This window comes from Natrix helvetica (genome assembly GCF_964273705.1).
Source record: "Natrix helvetica genome assembly, chromosome: 1".
NCBI lineage: Eukaryota > Metazoa > Chordata > Lepidosauria > Squamata > Natricidae > Natrix > Natrix helvetica.
The window spans coordinates 297,112,220-297,132,474 of record NC_138548.1 but is presented as its reverse complement, the minus strand read 5'-3'; the positions used below and the strand labels follow the sequence as shown (position 1 = coordinate 297,132,474).

The following is a 20,255-nucleotide window of genomic DNA, read 5'->3' as shown; positions in this document are numbered from 1 at the left end:
TTGCCCCATGGTGAATTGGCTATGGCGAATTGTCCGTTGGCAAGTTGGGCCATGGTGAGTTGTCCTAGACACCTCTCAGTATCTCTTTAAGATACAGTACGACTTTTTCACATTTTAGGATGAATGGCAGGTCTTTATATATATATATTAGGAAAGAAGTTAACTAGTGGCCATACAGGTAGATGTGACATCATTGTCCTATTCACGTTGTAGGAGTTTTTGCTGGTATTTGAATGGGCATATTGGTAAATTTCATTTACAAGAGTTTATAATGAAGGCATTTAAGTATGGGATAGAGTAAGGAAATGATACATTCATTTACCCCCTTTAGGAGACATACTCCTTATTGGTTGGTTGTTTTGTTCCAGGTACGAGTATTCACCTTTTCTGTTGGACAGCATAACTATGACGTCACTCCCCTACAGTGGATGGCTTGTGCTAACAAAGGTAGGTTGCCTTCTCCTGCCTCTTTTTCAAAACGTTCAGTTTTGCTCAGGAACAAAATTGCCGTCTCTTACTGTAGTATATGAAGTGGGGGAATGGGACATACCCTCTGCTGGTCAAAAATTAGCTTGCTATTTTCCTGAGATTGGTGTGGGGCAACTTGCCCCTTTTCACTTGGGTCACAGCTATTCTTTTGTATTTTGATGAAGGGCTGTTGATGATGGGACCTGAATTCCTAATAAATCTGGACAACATCTGGAGGGAACAGTTGATATAAAGTAGCTTTATACTGGAAGAAGGGGGTATTCTATATTGAAAGATTAAGTGATTAATGTACTAACTGCTTATCTATTTTCCAGATAATCTTACCTAGGAGAATTGTAATATTATTTAGTTGAAAGGTATCAGAAAGTTTATAGAGCCCAACCCATTTCAATATATAGGAAGATTAATTAAATCACCAATGAGAAATGATTCCCATGCCTCTTCTTCAAACTCTCCATCCAACCCACAACTTCCACAGGTACAACTTGTTCCATAGTTGTACAAATTAGTTTTTTTCTGATGCTTCTAGTACTTATAGTATATGAAGTCTACCATGTTTCCCCCAAAATAAGGCCCTGTCTTATATATTTTTGCCACCAAAAAGGCACCAGGACCTATTTGAGGGGGGGAGGGATGTCATCCACTAACTCACCTCACTTCATCACCTCTGGCCTCCTTTTCACTGTCAGAGACCTTCAGGAACTTCTTGGGCTTCGGATAGTCGCAGCCAGATCTTGCACACCTTGGCCCATTTCTTCTATGGCCAGCAAGGCTTTCCTGAAGGCCTCTGTAGCCAATAGTAGAGCTCCAGATCAACCCGGAGTTCTACTATTGGCTACAGAGGCTTTCAGGAAGGCCTTGCTGGACATAGAAGGAACGGTCCAAGGTGTGTGAGGCTTGGCAGCAACTATCCTAAGGTAAGCATTAGGGCAGCTTCACCCCTCCCATTCCCACCCTAGCTTAATTTTTACCCATGCACTCTGGAGAGGGTGGGGTCTTAATTACGGCTTAATTGGGGGGGTAGGGCTTATATTGGGTGCACGTGTAAAAATCAAGCTAGGACTTACTTTCTGCGTAGGTCCTATTGTCAGGGAAACACAGTAGGTAGCTGCAACTTAAACCCATTATTTCTGGTCCTACTTTCTATGTCCATGGAAAATAGTTCTTCACCAACTATATATCAGTAATTGACAAGTACATATATTTTTCTTGGGAGATCGGGGGGGTGGATAGGAAAAGTGATAGATGAAAAGTAATTCCAGACAAAGGAAGTTCCACACCAAAGACAATATTCAGCAGTTTCATCTTTTGCTCCTTAAACTGGATTGGAGGGAGGGGGGGTAGGCTTTGGCGTGTTTCTTTTGAGGAAAGAAGGAATTCTAGGAGAATCCAGGAAAGCCATATGTGGAAGATGTCATTACCAGAATTAATAGAACTCTCACTTTGTGTGGAAAAAGTGATAGGGTGGTGAATTACACAAATGGAAGTCTGGATAATACAAAAATCTGTATACTGTTAGAGAGTATGTGGATATTACCCCTTGGCTCATTTCTTCTCTTGCTCCTGATAACTAATGTGGCCACAGACTCCTTTATAAGGTCCCTGAAGCTGCTTCCCACCTCAGCTATTCCTCTGAAGGCATGTCACATTCAGACAGTCTTTTAATCTCCTCACCTTCCTCTCTATCAGAAACCTTCTTGCTGTCTCTCATTTATCTGAAATTGCCTTGTGTGCCCTTTTGTTCCCCAGGGCTGGCTTTCTGTTCACACCGTCTGTATCTTTCAGCAAGTGATGGAAGTCTGTGAACCTTTGGGCTGGCAGTAATCCATCTTCCCATTGTTCTGTCCTGTGGAAATACCTCTAGACATAATAGCCAAGTGCCCACTGCTCCCTTTTATCCACTCGGCTCCCTTGTCCTTTTCCCTCTCAGATCAGCAGTGCACGTAGCAACTAATTCTCATTGTAATTCTAATGTTGCTCTCCCTTTTAGGCTTTAAGTATTTCTTCCTTCTTCCAGCCGTCATCATGCATCATTGTATGTCTCCAAGTGTTTTGATTGCCACCACATCCAAGTAGAGAAGCTGGGTGAAAAGAAGCTTCTAAGAGTTTTGCTCAATTTATATTAGCTGCTGCTGTTTTGTGGCCAATCCACTTTTTTTTTTCATATCATCCAGTAATGCGGGATCGGAATTAATTTCCCAAGGTTTGCTTTCAACTTTTTAAAAAATCAAGTTTGAAGAAACACTGCTATTTTTTTTTTGCCTCAACTGCTTCACTGAATTAATTTGTGTAGAACAAGGCTTACCAGAATTAACCCAGAAACTGATGTAAATACAATTCCAGGTTATTTGAAGGAGAGGGTGAAAATTTATTCAACAGTCCTTTTGTTGCTGTGCTCCAAGATGTCACTGAAATCTCAGTAAACTAATAAGGTTACCCAACTGAAATAAGACATTTGAAGCATCTTTTCCCTGATTATTAATACTAAACCAGGAATCTTCACCCCAGTAATCTCCAGATGGATTGGGACAATGACTCTCAAGATTCTCCAGCCATTGTGCTAAACTAAACACACCCATTTGTCTTTATTCTACCAACACTTTTTGTTTTATTTTATTTATTAAATTTGTTTCCCACCCATCTTTCAATGTCCCTCCACCCCCTGATATTTACTTACTGTTTATTCATCTGAATACCTGATGCTCATTCGCTGTCTCTCAATAAGAATATGAATAAGAACCTCACACACTGTAACCTCTAGCTTCCTTCCCAAGAGTTTAATTTTAGAAAAGAAAGAGATTTTGACAATTATTTAAGCCCCGTGGACTTTTGTTTGTTTGTTGACTTCCTTATTTTAATGACTTGGAGATATATGAACCCCTTCAGCCTCCTTTTTCCATATTCTCTTTAAAGAAACCGCCTGTTTCTGACTGCTTTGTTCTGGCAGCCTTTGTTCTGAAGGGCATGTGAAGCAGGAGGAGACCCTTTGTTTCTTGAGAGTTTTGTAATCTGCTGCTGATCCCCCAGGTCTGGGTTTTTGACATCAAAGATATTTGGACAGCAACGGTGACTTCATACTTAGGAAAAGCTCCATTGTAAACAGCAGGAACTTCTGAAGGAGTGAGAGAGAAAGATGTAGGTAGTTAGAACAAGAGGAGTGTTCTATTGTTACTGATAGCAAGCTACCACCAGAACTTTCTCAAGAATAAAAAGAGCCGACTCCTTTCGAAATGCCAGGAAGGGAAAGCTTGTGGCTCCATTGTTGCACAGCAGAAGCTGCATGAAGTGCAAGATGATTGAGTGGGCAAGAAAGAGCAAGGGACAGAAATCTTGAGAAAGAAAGGTTTTCTATAAACTTAGTGGCATCCTATCGTGCTTTGGAAAGAGGTCCTAAAATAGCATCGGGTGTGGCTAAAAAGGCCAATTTGAGAGTGGCAATCCCTTCCACACTGAGGGCAGATACATTCTGTCTCCTGCCCAGCCCCCAGATTTCACTGGTTCCGGGACTGCCTTTTGCCTCAGCCTGCCGAACAAGTGTCTCTTCGAATTGGAGAAGGCCATACTGCATCTTTAGCCTCTGAACTGAACGATCAGAGGTCAATGTTTTCCCAGCTATTAATGTCCATTCCCTCTTGCAGATATCCTTATATCGCAGTTGTGGTCTCCCTCAGCTCCCTATATTTCTATAAAATGCATGTTCAATTATTATATTAGTTAGATGGCACATTTGGAGAGCATCAGGTTGGAGAAAGCTGTTGTAATACCTCTAGCTTTTAATCACAGGAGGAAAAAAATCCTATAACAAAAGGGGAACATGCAGAGTAAACAAGGATAGACTGTTACGTCTTGTTGGAAGAAATGTCCTTCTGGGTTCGGCTCCAAGTGGGGGAAAAGACACTGGAGACATGGAGGCTGCTTGGAAAGATGGTTTTTAATGGTAGGCAGGACCACATGGCTTGAGTCCTGAACAGAAAAGGTGATCACATGCTTCAATGTTGGTGGAGAAGAGAAGGGAAGACTGAGATGCTGAGTCCCTGGTTTTATGCCCTCTCTGGCCTTTGATCTCGAGCTTGTCTTCTAATTGGTAGTCAGATTCCCATGGGGCCATGCAGGGGCAACTCTCTAGGCTGTGTTTTGAATCCAGGTTTGGTTGAGTTCTCAGATGCCATGTGGTGAGTTGGGTAAAGGCTGATCATGCCTTAATCCCATCCCCCTGGAGCTGAAGGGGAGAACTCTTTATTATGTAAAGGGACTGGCTTGGGCAATGGCCCATTGACAAAGGGGAGTGGGCAGGAAGCTGCAGTGAGCTACTTTCAATTTAAAACATGTTTCTTCCTTTTCACATCCAGGGAAATGTAATATTCTGCCTTTTCAATATTTCCTAAGATATTTCATTTTCCTGGGAGAGGGCTGGGTGATAACTTCCTACAGTCTTATATAAATCTTTGTGACTAGAGATGATTTGTAAAAAGAGCACCAAGATCTCAGGAGAAACTGCACTTACTTTGCAGTCCATCCCCCTAAGCACCACAATATTTCTCTGGAATTGCATGCAATCCCATGGCTGGATTGAATTCATTCCAGAAACATTTAGAAATTGCAATCAGGTAGGAAAGAGAATAGGGATTGATGTGGGGTGAAAACTGTTGAGGTACGAGGGTGTGGGGGTGTCAAACTCCTGACCTTTAAAGTACCACATCTCCAGCTGAGGCAGCTCCAAGCCTTTCATATGGAATTGTTGTTGATTTGTATATCATTCTCACCCTGCTTCCTGATTTAGGAAGAACAATGCTGTGGATTTTCAGAACAATGTGGGATATTTTTGCATTGCTTGGGGTTTAGGAGTGGGAATGGAAATTATTTGCCACTCAAAGACCATCTGCAATCGTTGCCACCATTAACTTTAAAAAGAGAAAAAGTACCACCACGAATATGTAACTGGGTGTTAAATCCGCGGTTTTACCCCAGCCTATATCTTAATCCCCCATTCTATCTAGCAGTTGAGGCAGGAATGTTTAGTACTCTCCCAATCAACCTTTTCCACATTATTTTGTTCTTTTACTTCTCCATGTTACTTTGATTACAAGATTATTCAGTGCTGAATGCATGATTTACACCCCATTAATATTCAGTCATATAACAATCTGGAAAAATTTTGGAAGCAATTCCGTTTCAATATAATATGACATTATCATCTAACCACTTCTGAGTCTGAACAATCACCACTCCCACTCTTAAAATAATTTCCCTATAGCCCCAGCAGTACAGTAAAAACTCCAGCCATACAGCTTAATCAGCTTTCAGTCCACAGTAGACCTCAAGGTTGTAGCGACAAAGTCTATTTGGGTTCTCAGAGAGTTCTGCTTTTTTCCCTCAGAATTGCTAATTAAATTGGTCACCTGAATTGAAATAGTAGAGATAAATTATTTCATCTTTCTAGAACAGCCCTTCGACATTTCGGTCTTTGGTGACTGTAACTATCTTGGCTTCCCTGTTTACAAAATTGAAGAAATATAATGGCACATCAAGTCATTTATTGCTGATGAATTTTCTGTAAATGAAAAGTCAGAGGGAAATAAACAAAAAACTCTAAAGTTCACAGGAAGACTGCTAAACAGACATGGTGACTGCAGAGGCAGATGCTGTAGAGAGATGGAAAGTGCTGGAGGCAGTGAGGGTCACAGCTGCCAAGACCTGGACTGGGAAGAGATCAGAGCAAATGGGCCTGATGGATGCACTGGTGCTAGAGAAGCAGGCATGGCTTTGAGGCCCACATATTATTGTTGTTGTTGTTGTTATCCATCGCATTTGTATTATTGTTATAATGCAATTGTTAGTTGATAAGGTATTTGTAATTTGTCTACCTGCATCCATATAAACAAACCGTCTTCCCCTCCCTCTTCCCACCTTATCCAATTTAAATCCTACATTAGTTTGTGCAATCTGATGAAGAAAGCTGAAATGCAAAAAAGCTTATGTAACATTGGTTAGTTGGAAATGGGCTGCAGAATTCCTAATTTTTCCCACCTTGGTCTAATACAAGCTCTCCTCCTACAATGTCTAGGCACCTTTGTAGTTTTTTTCTGCTGAAATTTAGATTTAAAACTCTAAGAGCAGGGATCAATTTTTCTTCTGCTTATGGAGGGATGAAAAAAGAAGAAATTAAAGTAGACTTGTTCTGCATATGAGAAGAATTGTACTTGATCACTGAAAATATGTTTATTCAAGCAACTAAAACTGAAATAGAAATGTTTAAAAATGGGCTTCCACCTGCCTTAGCCTAGATTTGGAAGTGAATCTTCTCTCATAAGATATGGGAAATCAGTTTCAACATCCCTGTGTGTCTCTCTCTGTGTACCTCCTATATGTGCACACATACCATGAAGACTATATAAATTCATGTTCAGATTTTACAGTCCTTGGGAGATCTATATTTAAAAGTATTGATTGGGGGAGAGTTGCAGATGATTCACCTCACATACTAGCAAATCTTCATCAGCAGGAGAGATGGATGCTATGCAGTATTTTTAGTCTGTGTAGGATTTGAACATGGTGAAGTTGGACATTGTAGGTTTGCTGGAGGTATTAATTAGTTGATTGCTGCAATGGAGTTGCCTCTACTTTATCTGCTTGCTCTGGGTGGCCTGGATTAGGGATCTGCCTGGGTGGTCCATCTCATCCAATGAATATTGCCACCCAGTCAGGTGTCTGAAAGAAGCCAGTGACTGCTGGCAATTGGTGGTGAGGCAGAAGAGGAGAAGATGCTCTTACACATCACCTGTCAAGATAAAGAAGTAGGTGATGGTGCCAAAACAGGTCAGCTGAGTTGAAACCAATCAAATTAAGGGCTCCAGGCCCTCCTTAAACATGATGATTGTATTGGCTTACCTCAATAGAACTTCTGGATTTCCTAGAGGAAGCTGTTTGGGAATGGCACAATCAAAATTTAGTAAGCTTGAACTTAGTTAACTCATTGTTGCGTGTAGCCTCCATCAAGTGTGCCAAATATTGAATTAAAAAGAGGATTTTGTCCTGAAAACCAGTTCAAAAGATGATGCTAAAAAAATTCCTAACATTAATTTTGTGTGTGTGTGTTTTTTTTAAGGTTATTATTTTGAAATTCCTTCCATTGGCGCTATCCGAATCAACACTCAGGTAAGAAAAGACAGAGTGTGAACTCAGTCCAAAATATTTCATTTGGGATGAGGATTAGGAGGCAATACTGTAGAGCAGTGTTTCTCAAACTTGGCGACTTTAAGTCCTGTGGACTTCAACTCTCAATTCTGGGAGTTGAAGTCCACAGGACTTAAAGTCGCCAAGTTTGAGAAACACTGCGTAGAGCTAGAATTTGGGCTTTCTGTTTTTCTCACAATTGCATGGAAGGCAGCACTGAGGCTTGCACTGCGAATCAGGAGAAATTGCCACCCACTTTTTTTCTTCAATAGAAATCTGTTGAATACAAATTTTGAATTCAGTCCTTTATATCTGAGAATGTAAAAGAGAGAGCCATTTGTAAGTCACCTCAGTTACTAAAGCAACTCCAGGTGCATTTTTTTGTTTGTTAGCACTCTAAATCAAATCACTACAAAATGAAGCTATCTATCTATCTATCTATCTATCTATCTATCTATCTATCTATCTATCTATCATCAATCACCTTGATAGCAAACCTATGGCACACATGCCACAGGTGGCACACAGAATCATATTTGCTGGCACACGAGCTGTTAGCTGATTTTCGGCCTTTTGGGGGGGCCGGGGGAGGCCATTTTTGCCCTCCCCAGGCTTTAGGAATGCCTACGGATCCTTGGGAGAGGAAAAAAGAGGCCCAATGGACCAACCAGAAGTTTGTTCCCAAACTTCCCAAACAGATCATTTCTGAACTTCTGGTTGGCCTGTTGGGCCCATTTTTTGCCCTCCCTCCAGGCTTCAGGAATGTCTCTGGAGCCTGGGGAGGGCAAAAACTCCCCTCCTGTGGGGAGCGGGGTCATGCACGCTTATGCAGGGTGGGGGTCACGCATGGACGCACAGGTGGGTGGGACGCACTGAATTGTGGATGTGGGCATGCGCATGCAATAGCACATCCGCACACAATTTTGGCATGCCTTTACAAATAGGTTCATCATCACTGATCCATCATCTATCTATCTAATTTATGTAACTATATACTGCAAATTCATATCACCAAAGGCGACTCTGGGTGGCTCATAACTAAAGAGAAAACCATGTATCACAATGTCTATGGAGATTCTCAGTCATCCAGGTCATGATCGTCTCAAAGGTGCTTTTTCAAAAGGCAACTGGACAATGATTTCTTGCCTTGAGGAAGAAGGCGTTTCGCTTCTCATCCAAGAAGCTTCTTCAGTTCTGACAACAAAAGAATCTTCTTGGGTGTGAAGCGAAATGTCTTCTTCCTCGAGGAAAAAAACATTGTCCAGTTGCCTTTTCAAAAAGCACCCTTGCAATGTGTATCGTAATGATACTATAAAGGATAAAATTCACTTTAAAAAAATAAGTATTGTGAAAAACAAAGATAAAAACCCTAGTCAAACAAAGGATAAGAATAACCAGCTCAGCAGTGGAGCCATCTGAGCAAGTCTCCAGTAACCCGAAAGCCCCAGACCTCATGATGTAATCACTTTATCCACCCTGGTCCAGTACTGGACGCTAGATGTTTTTCAACTTCATAATAGAGACCTGAGAGTAGCTAACTGGCCTAAAGCCAGCTAGCCAGCCAGAAGTCACTGTCCTGGCTTCTGCATTGGTTTTAATTGCTGCGCCAAACTAGCTCTCATTGATAGAAATAGAAAGACAGACAGACAGATGTTATTGCGGGCCAAGATAGAGACCGCTATTGACCAAGGTAGTGTTCATGTGTATGTCTTGATCCATTGTATAGGGCAGGGGTCAGCAACCCGTAGCTCTGGAGCTGCATGGGATGTTCTGCTCTGGAACTTTTGGGATGTGTGTTTTTTAATGTTGTACGCTGCCCTGAGTCCTTTGGGAGAAGGGCGGCATACAAATCCAATAAAAATAAACAAAACAAAACAAAAACAAAAAAAACAAACAAGCATGTGGCTCTTTCATCCCTCTGCTGTCACTTCCTGTTGCCAGTCGGTGTCACAATTTTGAGAGGAGCTTCCAGTTTTTGGGGGGGTGAGCACAGGAGGAGACTCTATGGCACGGAGCGGGTTTTCTGGTCAGCTCCACAATTGATAAGGCTTTCGGTTAGGACAGGTAAAGGAAAAAGGACACCCTACTAGAGGAGACTCTATGGTGGGGGAACTGGACTTCCAGTTGGCTCCAGAATTGACTGTGGGGCTTCCCGTTAGCTCCTTTGTGGCTCTTTGAGTGTTTAAGGTTGCCGACCCCTGGTATAGGGAGTCCTCAACTTAGAATTGTAAAGGATGTTTTCCAGGAAAAAAATATAAATCTTGTCAAGTGACCATGGAACACTGCAACCATCTATTAAAAACAAGCTGATTGTCAAGTGCCCATAATGGGGGATGGGGTTGCCACTTTGGTGGGGTACCTCTGTCAACTCTGGAACTGGATCATAAGTACCATGCAGGGGGGGGCATCAAAACTGCAAATGGTCTCTAAGCGAAACAATCTGTAGCCCATTCCAGTGGGAAGAATTTACTGTAATTTGTATAGACCTGCATGCCATAGTTGTTGAATAAGTCCATTATTTTTCTTAGTCCTTGAGGGAAATACTGTTGATGCAAACTCTAACTGAAGAACTGCACAGAGAAAGTGATAGATGGCATTGTTCAGAATTTAGTTTTTGAGAAAAAGTTTCTAACCTTCTCATTTCAAAAAAATTCAGGGTTTTATTTAAGTTCAGTCCTGAATCTGGCAACCGTGCTGTACTGAAATATGAATGCTGAGCATGCCCCTGACAGGCTATAGCACAGGAAAGGATCAGCCCCGTTGCAACATGAATTGACTTTGAAGGAACAAGGTGATACTAATAAACTCAGTCAGTTTCAGCCTTTCTGAAACATTCTTGTCTCCTGACAGCAGAATTTGAAGTTCTAGCAAATGTCTCCAGTCCTCCAATCAGAGCTGCTTTATCTCGCAGTATCATGGATTGCCTTGTTCTGTGTGCAAAGCACCATTGTTTAATAAAGCCATGTCCATTTCTTTAAGAGGAATATCTTCCATACATCCTGTATTTCCATATTCATACTACACAGTAGAGATCTGCTCTACTGCAGTAGATTCATGTAATATGCATGTAACTCTGCAAGTTGTCTTAATTACTTCTTCAGTATTCCTGCTCTGCCATTTTCTTGGCTCAAAAGAATGTGTTAGTTCCTCTCTTGCAACAGCCTCACGTTCCTCCTAATTGGATCATCTTCATACAAAGCTTCACTAATATCCAAACCAGCAGAGGGACTTGCTCAAGAAGGAAGTGCTTGTGTGCAGCGGCTTATATTTATGTGACTAATTATTAAAACTTTGTGCCTGAATCAGCATGCCGAGGAACAAGTCGAATTGCCAGATCTGTCAAGCTATTAAAGCCGACAGGCAGCATGTGAGAGAAAGAGCATGGCATGAGTTATTAGTGCCCTGGAAATGGGGTGACGAGGCAGAGCTAATAGCTTTGCATTCAAATGATGCCTGAATCTTCAGGCCTAAAGCCACAGGGAAAATGGGGGAAGTGGAGGAACATGAGACAGAGGGCTTTGTGCACCTGTACGCTTGTATAAATTCTGTGGGAAAACTTACCTGGGTCATTTTTGCAACACACAAACAATCTGTGGTTTTTGTCTGAACTTCCTCTAGGAGCCCATTTTTGGAATAATTGTTCCCCCCAGGCCTCCTGATTTTCAAAACCCAGGAAGAAAATACACAAACTTGATATTATTTAGATGGATAACCCAACTGTTTAGCTTCAGTAGCACTTTGAAAAACGATTTCTTTTAGCGCTTAAAACTAATGAGCATTTCTGCCCTTGTGATAGCCCCTGTCTGCTTTTTTCCAGCTGTTACATATGCCAACTGATGCATGCAGCATTTCAATAAAAGTCAGTGAAAAGGATAGGTAGAAGAATTAATGTTAAGCCAAGTTCATATATGCTAAAAAGAGTGGAAAACCACCCTTTTTTCCTATCCCACTTGGTGGGGGTGGGGGGAATGAACCTGATGTATTAGTGAACTGAAGACGTGATACTGAGTCAGAATTGCTTTGTACAAACCAAGGCTGAGAATACTTCCAGAGGTTTCAATTATAAGAACAGGATATAATCATGCTATGGGGTAATAGCAAATTCAGTCTCCCGGTGTGGATCCATATGGTGTCATCCATACACAAGAGGGAGATTATTGGCAAAATAAAAAATAAATAGAAAACCTCCTGAGGCTTGCAAAGCAATACCCTAAAAATTAAAATAAAATAAAATAAATGAAACAATAACATAAAAAATAAAATAAAATAAAATCTTCCCATTAGAGTTCAAAGCAAGAATGCTGGCTGGATTGTTGGAGAATATGAGCCAGAAATGTGATGCAAAGGAACACACACACACACACACACACACACACACACACACACACATTTCTGGCTGGCTGATTTACAACAAACAATTCTGTAATGTTGTAATAATACCTTAATGTGATACTTAAAGAATCAGTCCAGTTCAATTAGAGCAGAGATGACCTGCTCTAATTGATCTCTCACAGATCTAGTAGATCTGTGGTGCCTTTATGACTTCAACTCCCAAACCAGTATTTACAGGACCTTAAACCCAACCAGAATGATTTCAGGCAGTGCTATTTTTCTGTCTCCACCTAATTAGATCTCAGTGATACATACCAAATCTGTCTATTTCATCATCACTAGATTATAAACACCTTTACTATAGATAGACATGGTATTTTCCATCAGCAGCTAGACACCAAAGCTCCCAACAATTCAATCACTTGGGCTCACAGTAGATGAGATTTGCATCATATGTAGTAGGAAAAGGTCCACATTTTGGAACTTACAAACATCCACTGAGAACTACTATATTTCATTATAGCAGTGTTTTTTGTGTGTGTGTGTAAATTATTTTTATAGTTTCTTCCCTTATTATTACAATTTGATCTTATTTTGATTTTGAAGTTATTGATTCTAGCTCTTTTTCATAATTGCACTATTATGTTAGGGTTAGTTAGGGTTATTATACCCTAACTCTAACTTTGATATGACATTTAAAAATATTTTTTGCACTGAATTTCCATTGATTAGTGCAGTATTTTGAATTCTGCATAACCTTATACATAATATTTAAAAATAAATGTCATGAGAAATGTAACTTTAGAGTTACAACTGTAGAGTTAATATTGCTTAATTGAAGACTGCATATTATGTGTTCTAGGAACTTCACGTCCTCCAAGCCTTGTCAGCAGGAGTGGGTTCCTGCCAGTTCTAACCTACAGAGCCATTTAGAACCGGTTCCAGCTCCCTCCCCCCGCCCATCCGCCCATCATGAAGATGAAGAATGAAAGGAGGAATTCTGGGAGTTGAAGTCCACAAGTCTTAAAGCTGTCACGTTTGAACACCCCTGGGGGTTTTTTTTCTAAAGGGTTAGGGGTGCAAGGGTCTTGTAACTTGACAGCTTTAAGACTTGCACACTTCAATGCCAGAGTTCCTGAGCCAACATGACTGGAGGAGGAATTCTGGGAGTTGAAGTCCACAAGTCTTAAAGCTGCCAAGTTTGAACACCCCTGGGGTTTTTTTTTCTAAAGGGTTAGGGGTGCAAGGGTCTTGTAACTTGACAGCTTTAAGACTTGCATGCTTCAAATGCCAGAGTTTCTGAGCCAACATTTTGGTTGCTAAGCAAGAGTGCTAGATGGGTTTCACCACATTTTACAAGTTGGCCACGTCCACCCAGTCACATGATTGCCAAGCCACTCACACTCGGTCACATGGCTGGCAAGCCACTCTTACCCAGTCACATGGCCGGCAAGCCACTCCCACAAAGCAGGCCACACCTACAGAAGAGGTTCTAAAAAAAATTGAAACCCACCACTGCTTGTCAGCCTAGGAAGTCAAGATACATTATCTATTGTAATAGCCCTAACGGAATCTGTAAATGCCTACTTCAAAGGAGCAGATCTGGCAGTTGAAATCAACAAGTCATAAAAGGGCCATAGTTCCCCACCCCTGGATTAGAGGGTCAGTGATCTGGGGTTGCGCAGATAGGGGTTCAAGACAGGGGTGAAATCTAGCAGGTTCTAGAGAACCGGTAGCAGAAATTTTGAGTAGTTCAGAGAACCAGTAGTGTAAATTTTGAGTAGTTCGGAGAACTGGCAAATGCCACCTCTGGCTGGCCCCAGAGTGCAGTGGGAATGGAGATTTTGCAGTATCCTTCCCCTGACACACACCCCAAGCCACACCCATCAAGCCACACCACGGCCACCAAGTCATGGCCATAGAACCCGTAGTAAAACAATTTGATTTTCATCACTGATTCAACATCTGAAAGAGACAGGCCAAGACCATTTCCATCTCTTTTCTCTTATTGCCATTTTTTTTCTCTTAAGACAGAAGATAAAAATAGGAAGTGGAATATAAACCAAGCTGCCTCAGAATATTGACATAATTTCACTTCTTACCAGTTTCAAAACTGCTATTTTTTTGTATTCTTTAGCCATTTATTTCCTACCTCCCAACTTATAGCCTGATTCAATAAGGTGGGGGTTTTTTTGTGTTCTGTAGACTTGCATTTGTTGTCAAAAGCATTCTAACTAAGTAAGTCTTAACACTATATAATATGAGCCTAAAATATGTTGGCTCCTAACAGTACATTCCCCAATTCACAGGTCCTAATTCTTTGTACTACTCCTGTTTATCACTTTAAGTCTAAGGAACAGGCTTAGTTAATTAACTGACATTTTACTATCTGCTCTCAGGTGGAAGAGATGACAAGCGGTTATTTCTCTGGCAGGTATATCTATGATGTTCTTATTTTTGGTGACTTTCAATGCCAGTCAAACTTTGGGGTCATCTGGCCGTGTCTTCTCACATTGTTTTTTTTCCCTTTCACCACTCTTCAGGGTTGCTGAGAACAGTTCAGTGATTATTCCTCAAGTCTCATTCAGTGTCTATAAATCCTCATTAATGTTAACTGCTCAGCCCTGTTTTAGATTTACTAGCCAACATTACTCTGGATAGAAAACAATAGTACATAGTCTAACTTCAACAGCTATTAAAGTTGCCTAGTCCATTTTAGCTACCAGCCACCTTCTTCACTGCTCAGCTTCTTGTCCCCAGAATTCTCTCAGATCTTGATAGATTCTTCTGGAAAAGACTGGTGTCAAGTCCATATGAACTCCCTCCTTCTCTTGTGAACAGTTTGTCCTATAAGAAGCCAAATCATCTTATTCCTAGCTCCTTATCAGCAAAGTCCAAAGCTTAAACAATAATTTGTGGAGTAATCGCCATCCTTCCAACCCCTACCTCACAGTTCATACAGAGATGTGGATCTGTGGTCAGCACCAAAGAAAGTTGATGACTGGCTTGTTATAATTATATTGAAAGGTACATATCCCTGGTTAGTTCAGAATCTCACAGGATAGTTTTAACCACAGTCACATTGTCTTATCTGTGCTAATTCATGTGTGTGTGTGTGTGTGTGTGTGTGTGTGTGTGTGTTCCACCATAACTCTGGAATGCCTCAAGCAATTTCAACCAAACTAATACACAGATAACTTACTCTCTGGAAACAAATACTGTGGGAGGTAAGACACCCCTAACACCCCTCATGGGGATGGTGGTGGTGGTGTTATGTTAAGATACAGCCTATTGTGCCTTAAAATAACTTCTATTGTACAGGGCAGTGGAGTTTCCATGGTAACGCCTTCACGGTATTCCACAAGGGGTCTCCCTCTGGTAAGGGGGAAAATCCAACATTAGAAAATACATTTGATCCTGATATTTTCCCCCGATAAATAAATACCCAGGCAATGCCGGGTTATCGGCTAGTGACTAATAAAAGCTAAGCTCCTGTTAAGAAATATGGAATGCAGACTGAAGAAATACAGCAGTATTATGAAGAACCGAAAACTGCAATCCTATGATCTCTGCAATGGATGACCAGAAACTAGAGAATAGCTGAGATCTTCTTCCTCCATAAGTCTGCTTTTGAAGGAAGAAATCTAACTTTAGATTGCCATTCTGGTTTTTGCAGAAACATCCAAAATTCGTGCCTTTCTGATATTGAAGTCTTGTTATTAGCAAATGCAAAGAAAATTCATAGTATTGTGGGCAGATCAGAAACAGTTTAACTCCACAAAAAGCACATCTCTCTTGTCCCCTGACACAGTTGTGAACAAGTGGGATCGTGCTTGAGAATTTCCCCTCAAAGCAAACATTTCAAACCGGTCTTAGTTGTGTGGAATAAAGTGTGACACTAGATTGTTTCTCTTAGCACAGAGTGAAAAGAAGTGTGCGATTCGGGGATGATAGGCAAGCAGCTGCTGTGCAGATGGTGCTGCTGTTAGGTGTGGAGGGGGGGATTAAATTGGCTGTCACTGGGGTGCTTTCCAAAATCTAGATCTCCTGAATTGGCTAGAGTATAAACAAGAGGTTGTCAAAAAGCTAGCATTGGAAGGTGTGCATTACTGCAAAAGAAACCAGGGCGGGAGAGGAGGAGAACCCAAGCTGACATCTGGCATCCATTCCAAAATTTTTGAGATCAGGATTCTGACTCCACAAGAGGACTAAATCTACGCTTTATTGAGATGAGCTATATTAACAGAATCTTGCAAGTCTGATTTTTTTTCCCTCCCCTCTCTCTTATACCCTAAGGAGTCAGGGAGGAACCATCCCTAGTCTCTTCCTAATACTGTCTCCTTTCCCAGGGTTCAAGGTATGCTTCTGCCCCTTTTGTTTTCATAGCGGCTTCTACATATTTTCTCAAGGCCTTCTCCATGGGTCTCCACACCGCCTTGACAATCAATGTCTTCTCGAAGGACTTCATTCTTCCACTGTTTCCAGATTGGATTTGGCATCTTCCAGAATGCTAGATTAAATGGAAATCGGCAGAAACAGTCAGCCATCCATCCTGAGCAAGGCTTACCATATTTTTACTGGCCAAGCCCACAAAAATCAATATTCTGATTCCGATTCTAAGCACTGCTTTTCTAGATCCAGTTTGGCATTCCTTTTTGGAATATCTTCTGATTAGAAGTATCCTAGCAAAATGCATTTCTGTGTAGCTCAGCATGATCCTGTACGGTTTAACAGCAAAGTATTTAGCATGTCCACTCCCCCTTAGGGAACTATAAAGGTTAATAGCTCATTACTGAATATTTATTTCTGGTGATGTGAGTCCAGATTTTGACAGGAGCTTCCCCTCTGGGTTGCCAATTCATACTTCTCTGGTGTGGGGAAGACAATATTCAATGGTGTAAGCATGCCATCTGGTGGACGTTGCCCAATATTATAGCCCATTATCTCGGAAAAATCCCTAATGTCACCTTGAGAATCTTGTCATTTGCCCAAGGACTGGGCAGAGAGGTGCCAATTAAGCAAAGGGATAATGAAGTGAGACGAGGGATTGCTTAATTCTTTCTCTTGATGCTCTGGCCTCCTCATGCTTTGTTCCTTCACGGACAGAAAAAATAGCGGAAACGGATTCTAAAACTCCCTCCTCCCTCCCCTTCTTAGTTTAAATTTATTGTTCCAGAACAATCTTTCCAAATCTGCTCTGATTATCTTAGGGATTTTTTTTTATTACCTTGCATTAAACAATAGTATAGGCATGCCTTCCAATATCTTTTCTCTGTTGGGCCTCCATGGCCATTTACTGAAAAAGATTGCCTAGCCCTGAATTCAATCATCCTTCGGAGGTGGCTATCTAGTCTCTTAATCTCCAAAGATGATGGACCTGCCATTTATATTTATGTAGACCAGGAGAGAAGCTCTGGCATGGACTCTTTTTGACAAAGCCATGCTGACTACTAGCAACTATGAGGTTCTTATAAATACCCTGCTTCATTGTTTGCTCTAATATCTTTTTATTGATGTTAGGTTCACTGGTCAATATATACTGGGATCCCCCACCTGATTTTCTGAAAGAGAAGGATCGCATTTGCTCTTCACTCCTCTGCCACATCCCTAGGATTGCTTCAGAAAATTGGCACAGTTCCTGGCAGATCTTCAATCCACTTCTTCGGTATTCTAGGGCGTATTTCATCAGGGACCTGGGGCCAAGAGAGAAGATACTCTACTATATTCATACTGATCTGCAGCCCTCCCCTATTGTGTTTGTTCCTTGACTGTGCCACTCAAATTACTTTTTCCTTTCAGTAGAAAGACAAGACAGGAACTTTTTTTTTTCCTCTACAATCAGTGTAGACTTCTCCCTTTAGACCAGGGATGGGCAACTATGGTCCCTTATGGCTGACTCAGAAATTCTAGGAGTTGAAGTCCACATGTCGTAAAAGGGGCATAGTTGCCCACTCTATTTTAGACTAAACAGTAACTCCCCTCGCATCTTTTATTTGCTCGTGGCATATTTGAAGATTTCTTTTCTGGATATTTTTGCCTTTCTTGCTGAATTTAGCTTGTTTTCTACCTTTGCCTTCCTGGCTTCATGCCTGTATTCATGAGTGGAGGCTTTGTAAATTTCCTTAATTATCCTCTGTTCCTTCCATTTTTAATACACATCCTTTTTCAGCCTCAGACCCTTCAGAAGCTGCCTATTAAACCACATTGGATTAGGTTTAGACAACCCTAGCTTTCTTCCTCAGTGTCTTGCCTGAGGCTGTGTCATCCTTAATTTTCTTTTCAAGAAGTCCCAAACTGCCTGCAACACCTTTGTCTTTAAGGTTTTCTTGTCACAACAGTTTCTGTACTATTTCTCTTCATTGATTGTAATCTGCCTTTCTAAACTTCAATGATTTCTGCTTAACTGTTTTTTTTATCTTTTTTGTTGTTAAAATCAAAAATTCTAACGCTTGCATTCAAAGTTTCCATGCATTAATATCTTAAAATCAACTCCTCCTTTTTCCGCAGACCAATCCATTGCAGCAAATCTCCTAATTTCAACTTGAAAGAGACAATGATCATCAGCATTGGTCTAGAATTTATCTGACCTCTCTGTTTGGCATTTAGACTTTTGAAGATGTTTGGGTAATTGAAATTCCCTGTTATAATTAGTTCATGGTTTTGAGAATTTAGATACCAGTTTTAATAAACATCATCTATTTCTTCTCACTGAATGGTAATGCGCAGGGCAGTATTTCTCAACCTTGGCAAATTTAGATGTGTGGACTTCAACTCCCATAATTCCCCAGCCAGCAAATTGAAGTCCATGCATCTTAAAATTGCCAAGGTTGAGAATCACTGCTTTAGGGGGGATTATTTGCATATGACATGGCATGAATGAGATACACTGGCATTGCAATAATGTTTTTTTCCCTTATTCCAGTATGATCCAACAGTGGCCTCCAAGTGTGTCAAATCTGTTTATTACCTATTAGTTTCAAATAAGTCAATTTATTGCAGTGACTTGAAACTGAAACAATAGAGCAGGATAAAGTTTGGGAAGATGCAGCAAACGTTTTACTGACACTGCTAACTCCTGACTCAAGGTTGGGCGGAACAGTAAGGAAACGTCTCCCACATCTTCTAACCCAAGCAAAATGAACTCTATAGTTGTAATGGTGAACATGTGGCCCTGATTCTAACTACATGCAATCTGCACTGTAAAACGAGAGTGTTTGTTTGTTATACAGTTTTGTCATCCTGCCAACTCTATTCATGTTGTTGCTCTATCTTCACTTACATATGGGTCAAACTGTGGATTCTGATCCACATCTAATTTACTAATGCAGCCTTAGCATAGAAAAAAAAAGTGATAAGAAAGGTGCATGCCTATAACATGTAGCTTAGTCCTCACTTTTAAAAAAAGATTGCTCTTTTTCTATAACTCTAATCTGAATACACGCCTACCTCCATACAAGAAACCTGACAATCTTAATAACATTCTGATTGAATGGCTTCCCACACTGGTGCTGTTTCTTTCTGTCTTTTATATTTGCATGTTTAAAACAATATTAAATAAAATGAATGCCTGAAGCAATCCTAAAATATTTTGTCTATGTTGCCTCTGCAAAATCTATATTTTGATTTTCAGCAGGTAATCTATTTCCTTCCTATAATGTATGTGTATTTCATTAGATGCTATGGCAGTTTGAATGAATATTGTCTAATAATCAAATGCAAGAAAGAAAAAAATCTAATTTTTTAATTATTATTATTAAAGTCATATCACAAATACCTTTTAGGCCAAACCAGCTGCTGCCTTATTGGATTGGTAGTGTTTGCCTTACAATAGATTCCAAAAAGCTAATGCTTTTATTTTGAATTACAACCCAACTTTAATATCAGAGAAGGATGGGATATGTAATCCAGAATACAGTATCTGGTAGGTTGGGGAATTGGGCATCAATTACATGTGATATTCAGAGAATGGTGCTTGAGTCTTATCCTCCCGGAAGAGAGTGAGTTTTCTCAATGGGTAAATCATTTCCTTTGCTTCCAATCCCAAGAGGGCTAAAAAAAAGGGGGGGGGATGAAATCAGTTTTTGACTTTCAAATATATTTCAGATTATATATCTTTCTCCTTTGTTTTACAGAATAAAAGGTGAATTGCTTAAAGCTGAAATCCCACTCTTGATTCTTTGGGCCTGCATTTGAGTCTGGGATAAAAATATGTGTGGAAATTAGCAAAGAGCTGCTGGAGGGGAGAGAGAAAATGGCACTGT

The 20,255-nt window shown here is 40.7% G+C and overlaps 1 protein-coding gene across 2 annotated transcripts in view; it reads left to right on the top strand.

The window, feature by feature from the left end:
• CACNA2D2 (calcium voltage-gated channel auxiliary subunit alpha2delta 2) overlaps positions 1-20,255 on the top strand; it is a 677,428-nt gene that overhangs the window by 568,937 nt on the left and 88,236 nt on the right. For both annotated transcript variants that reach the window (XM_081936759.1, XM_081936758.1), the window contains exons 13-14: positions 369-447; positions 7,595-7,644. In XM_081936759.1, coding sequence (XP_081792885.1) covers positions 369-447; positions 7,595-7,644 — 129 coding nt within the window. The remainder of the gene's footprint in view (positions 1-368; positions 448-7,594; positions 7,645-20,255) is intronic.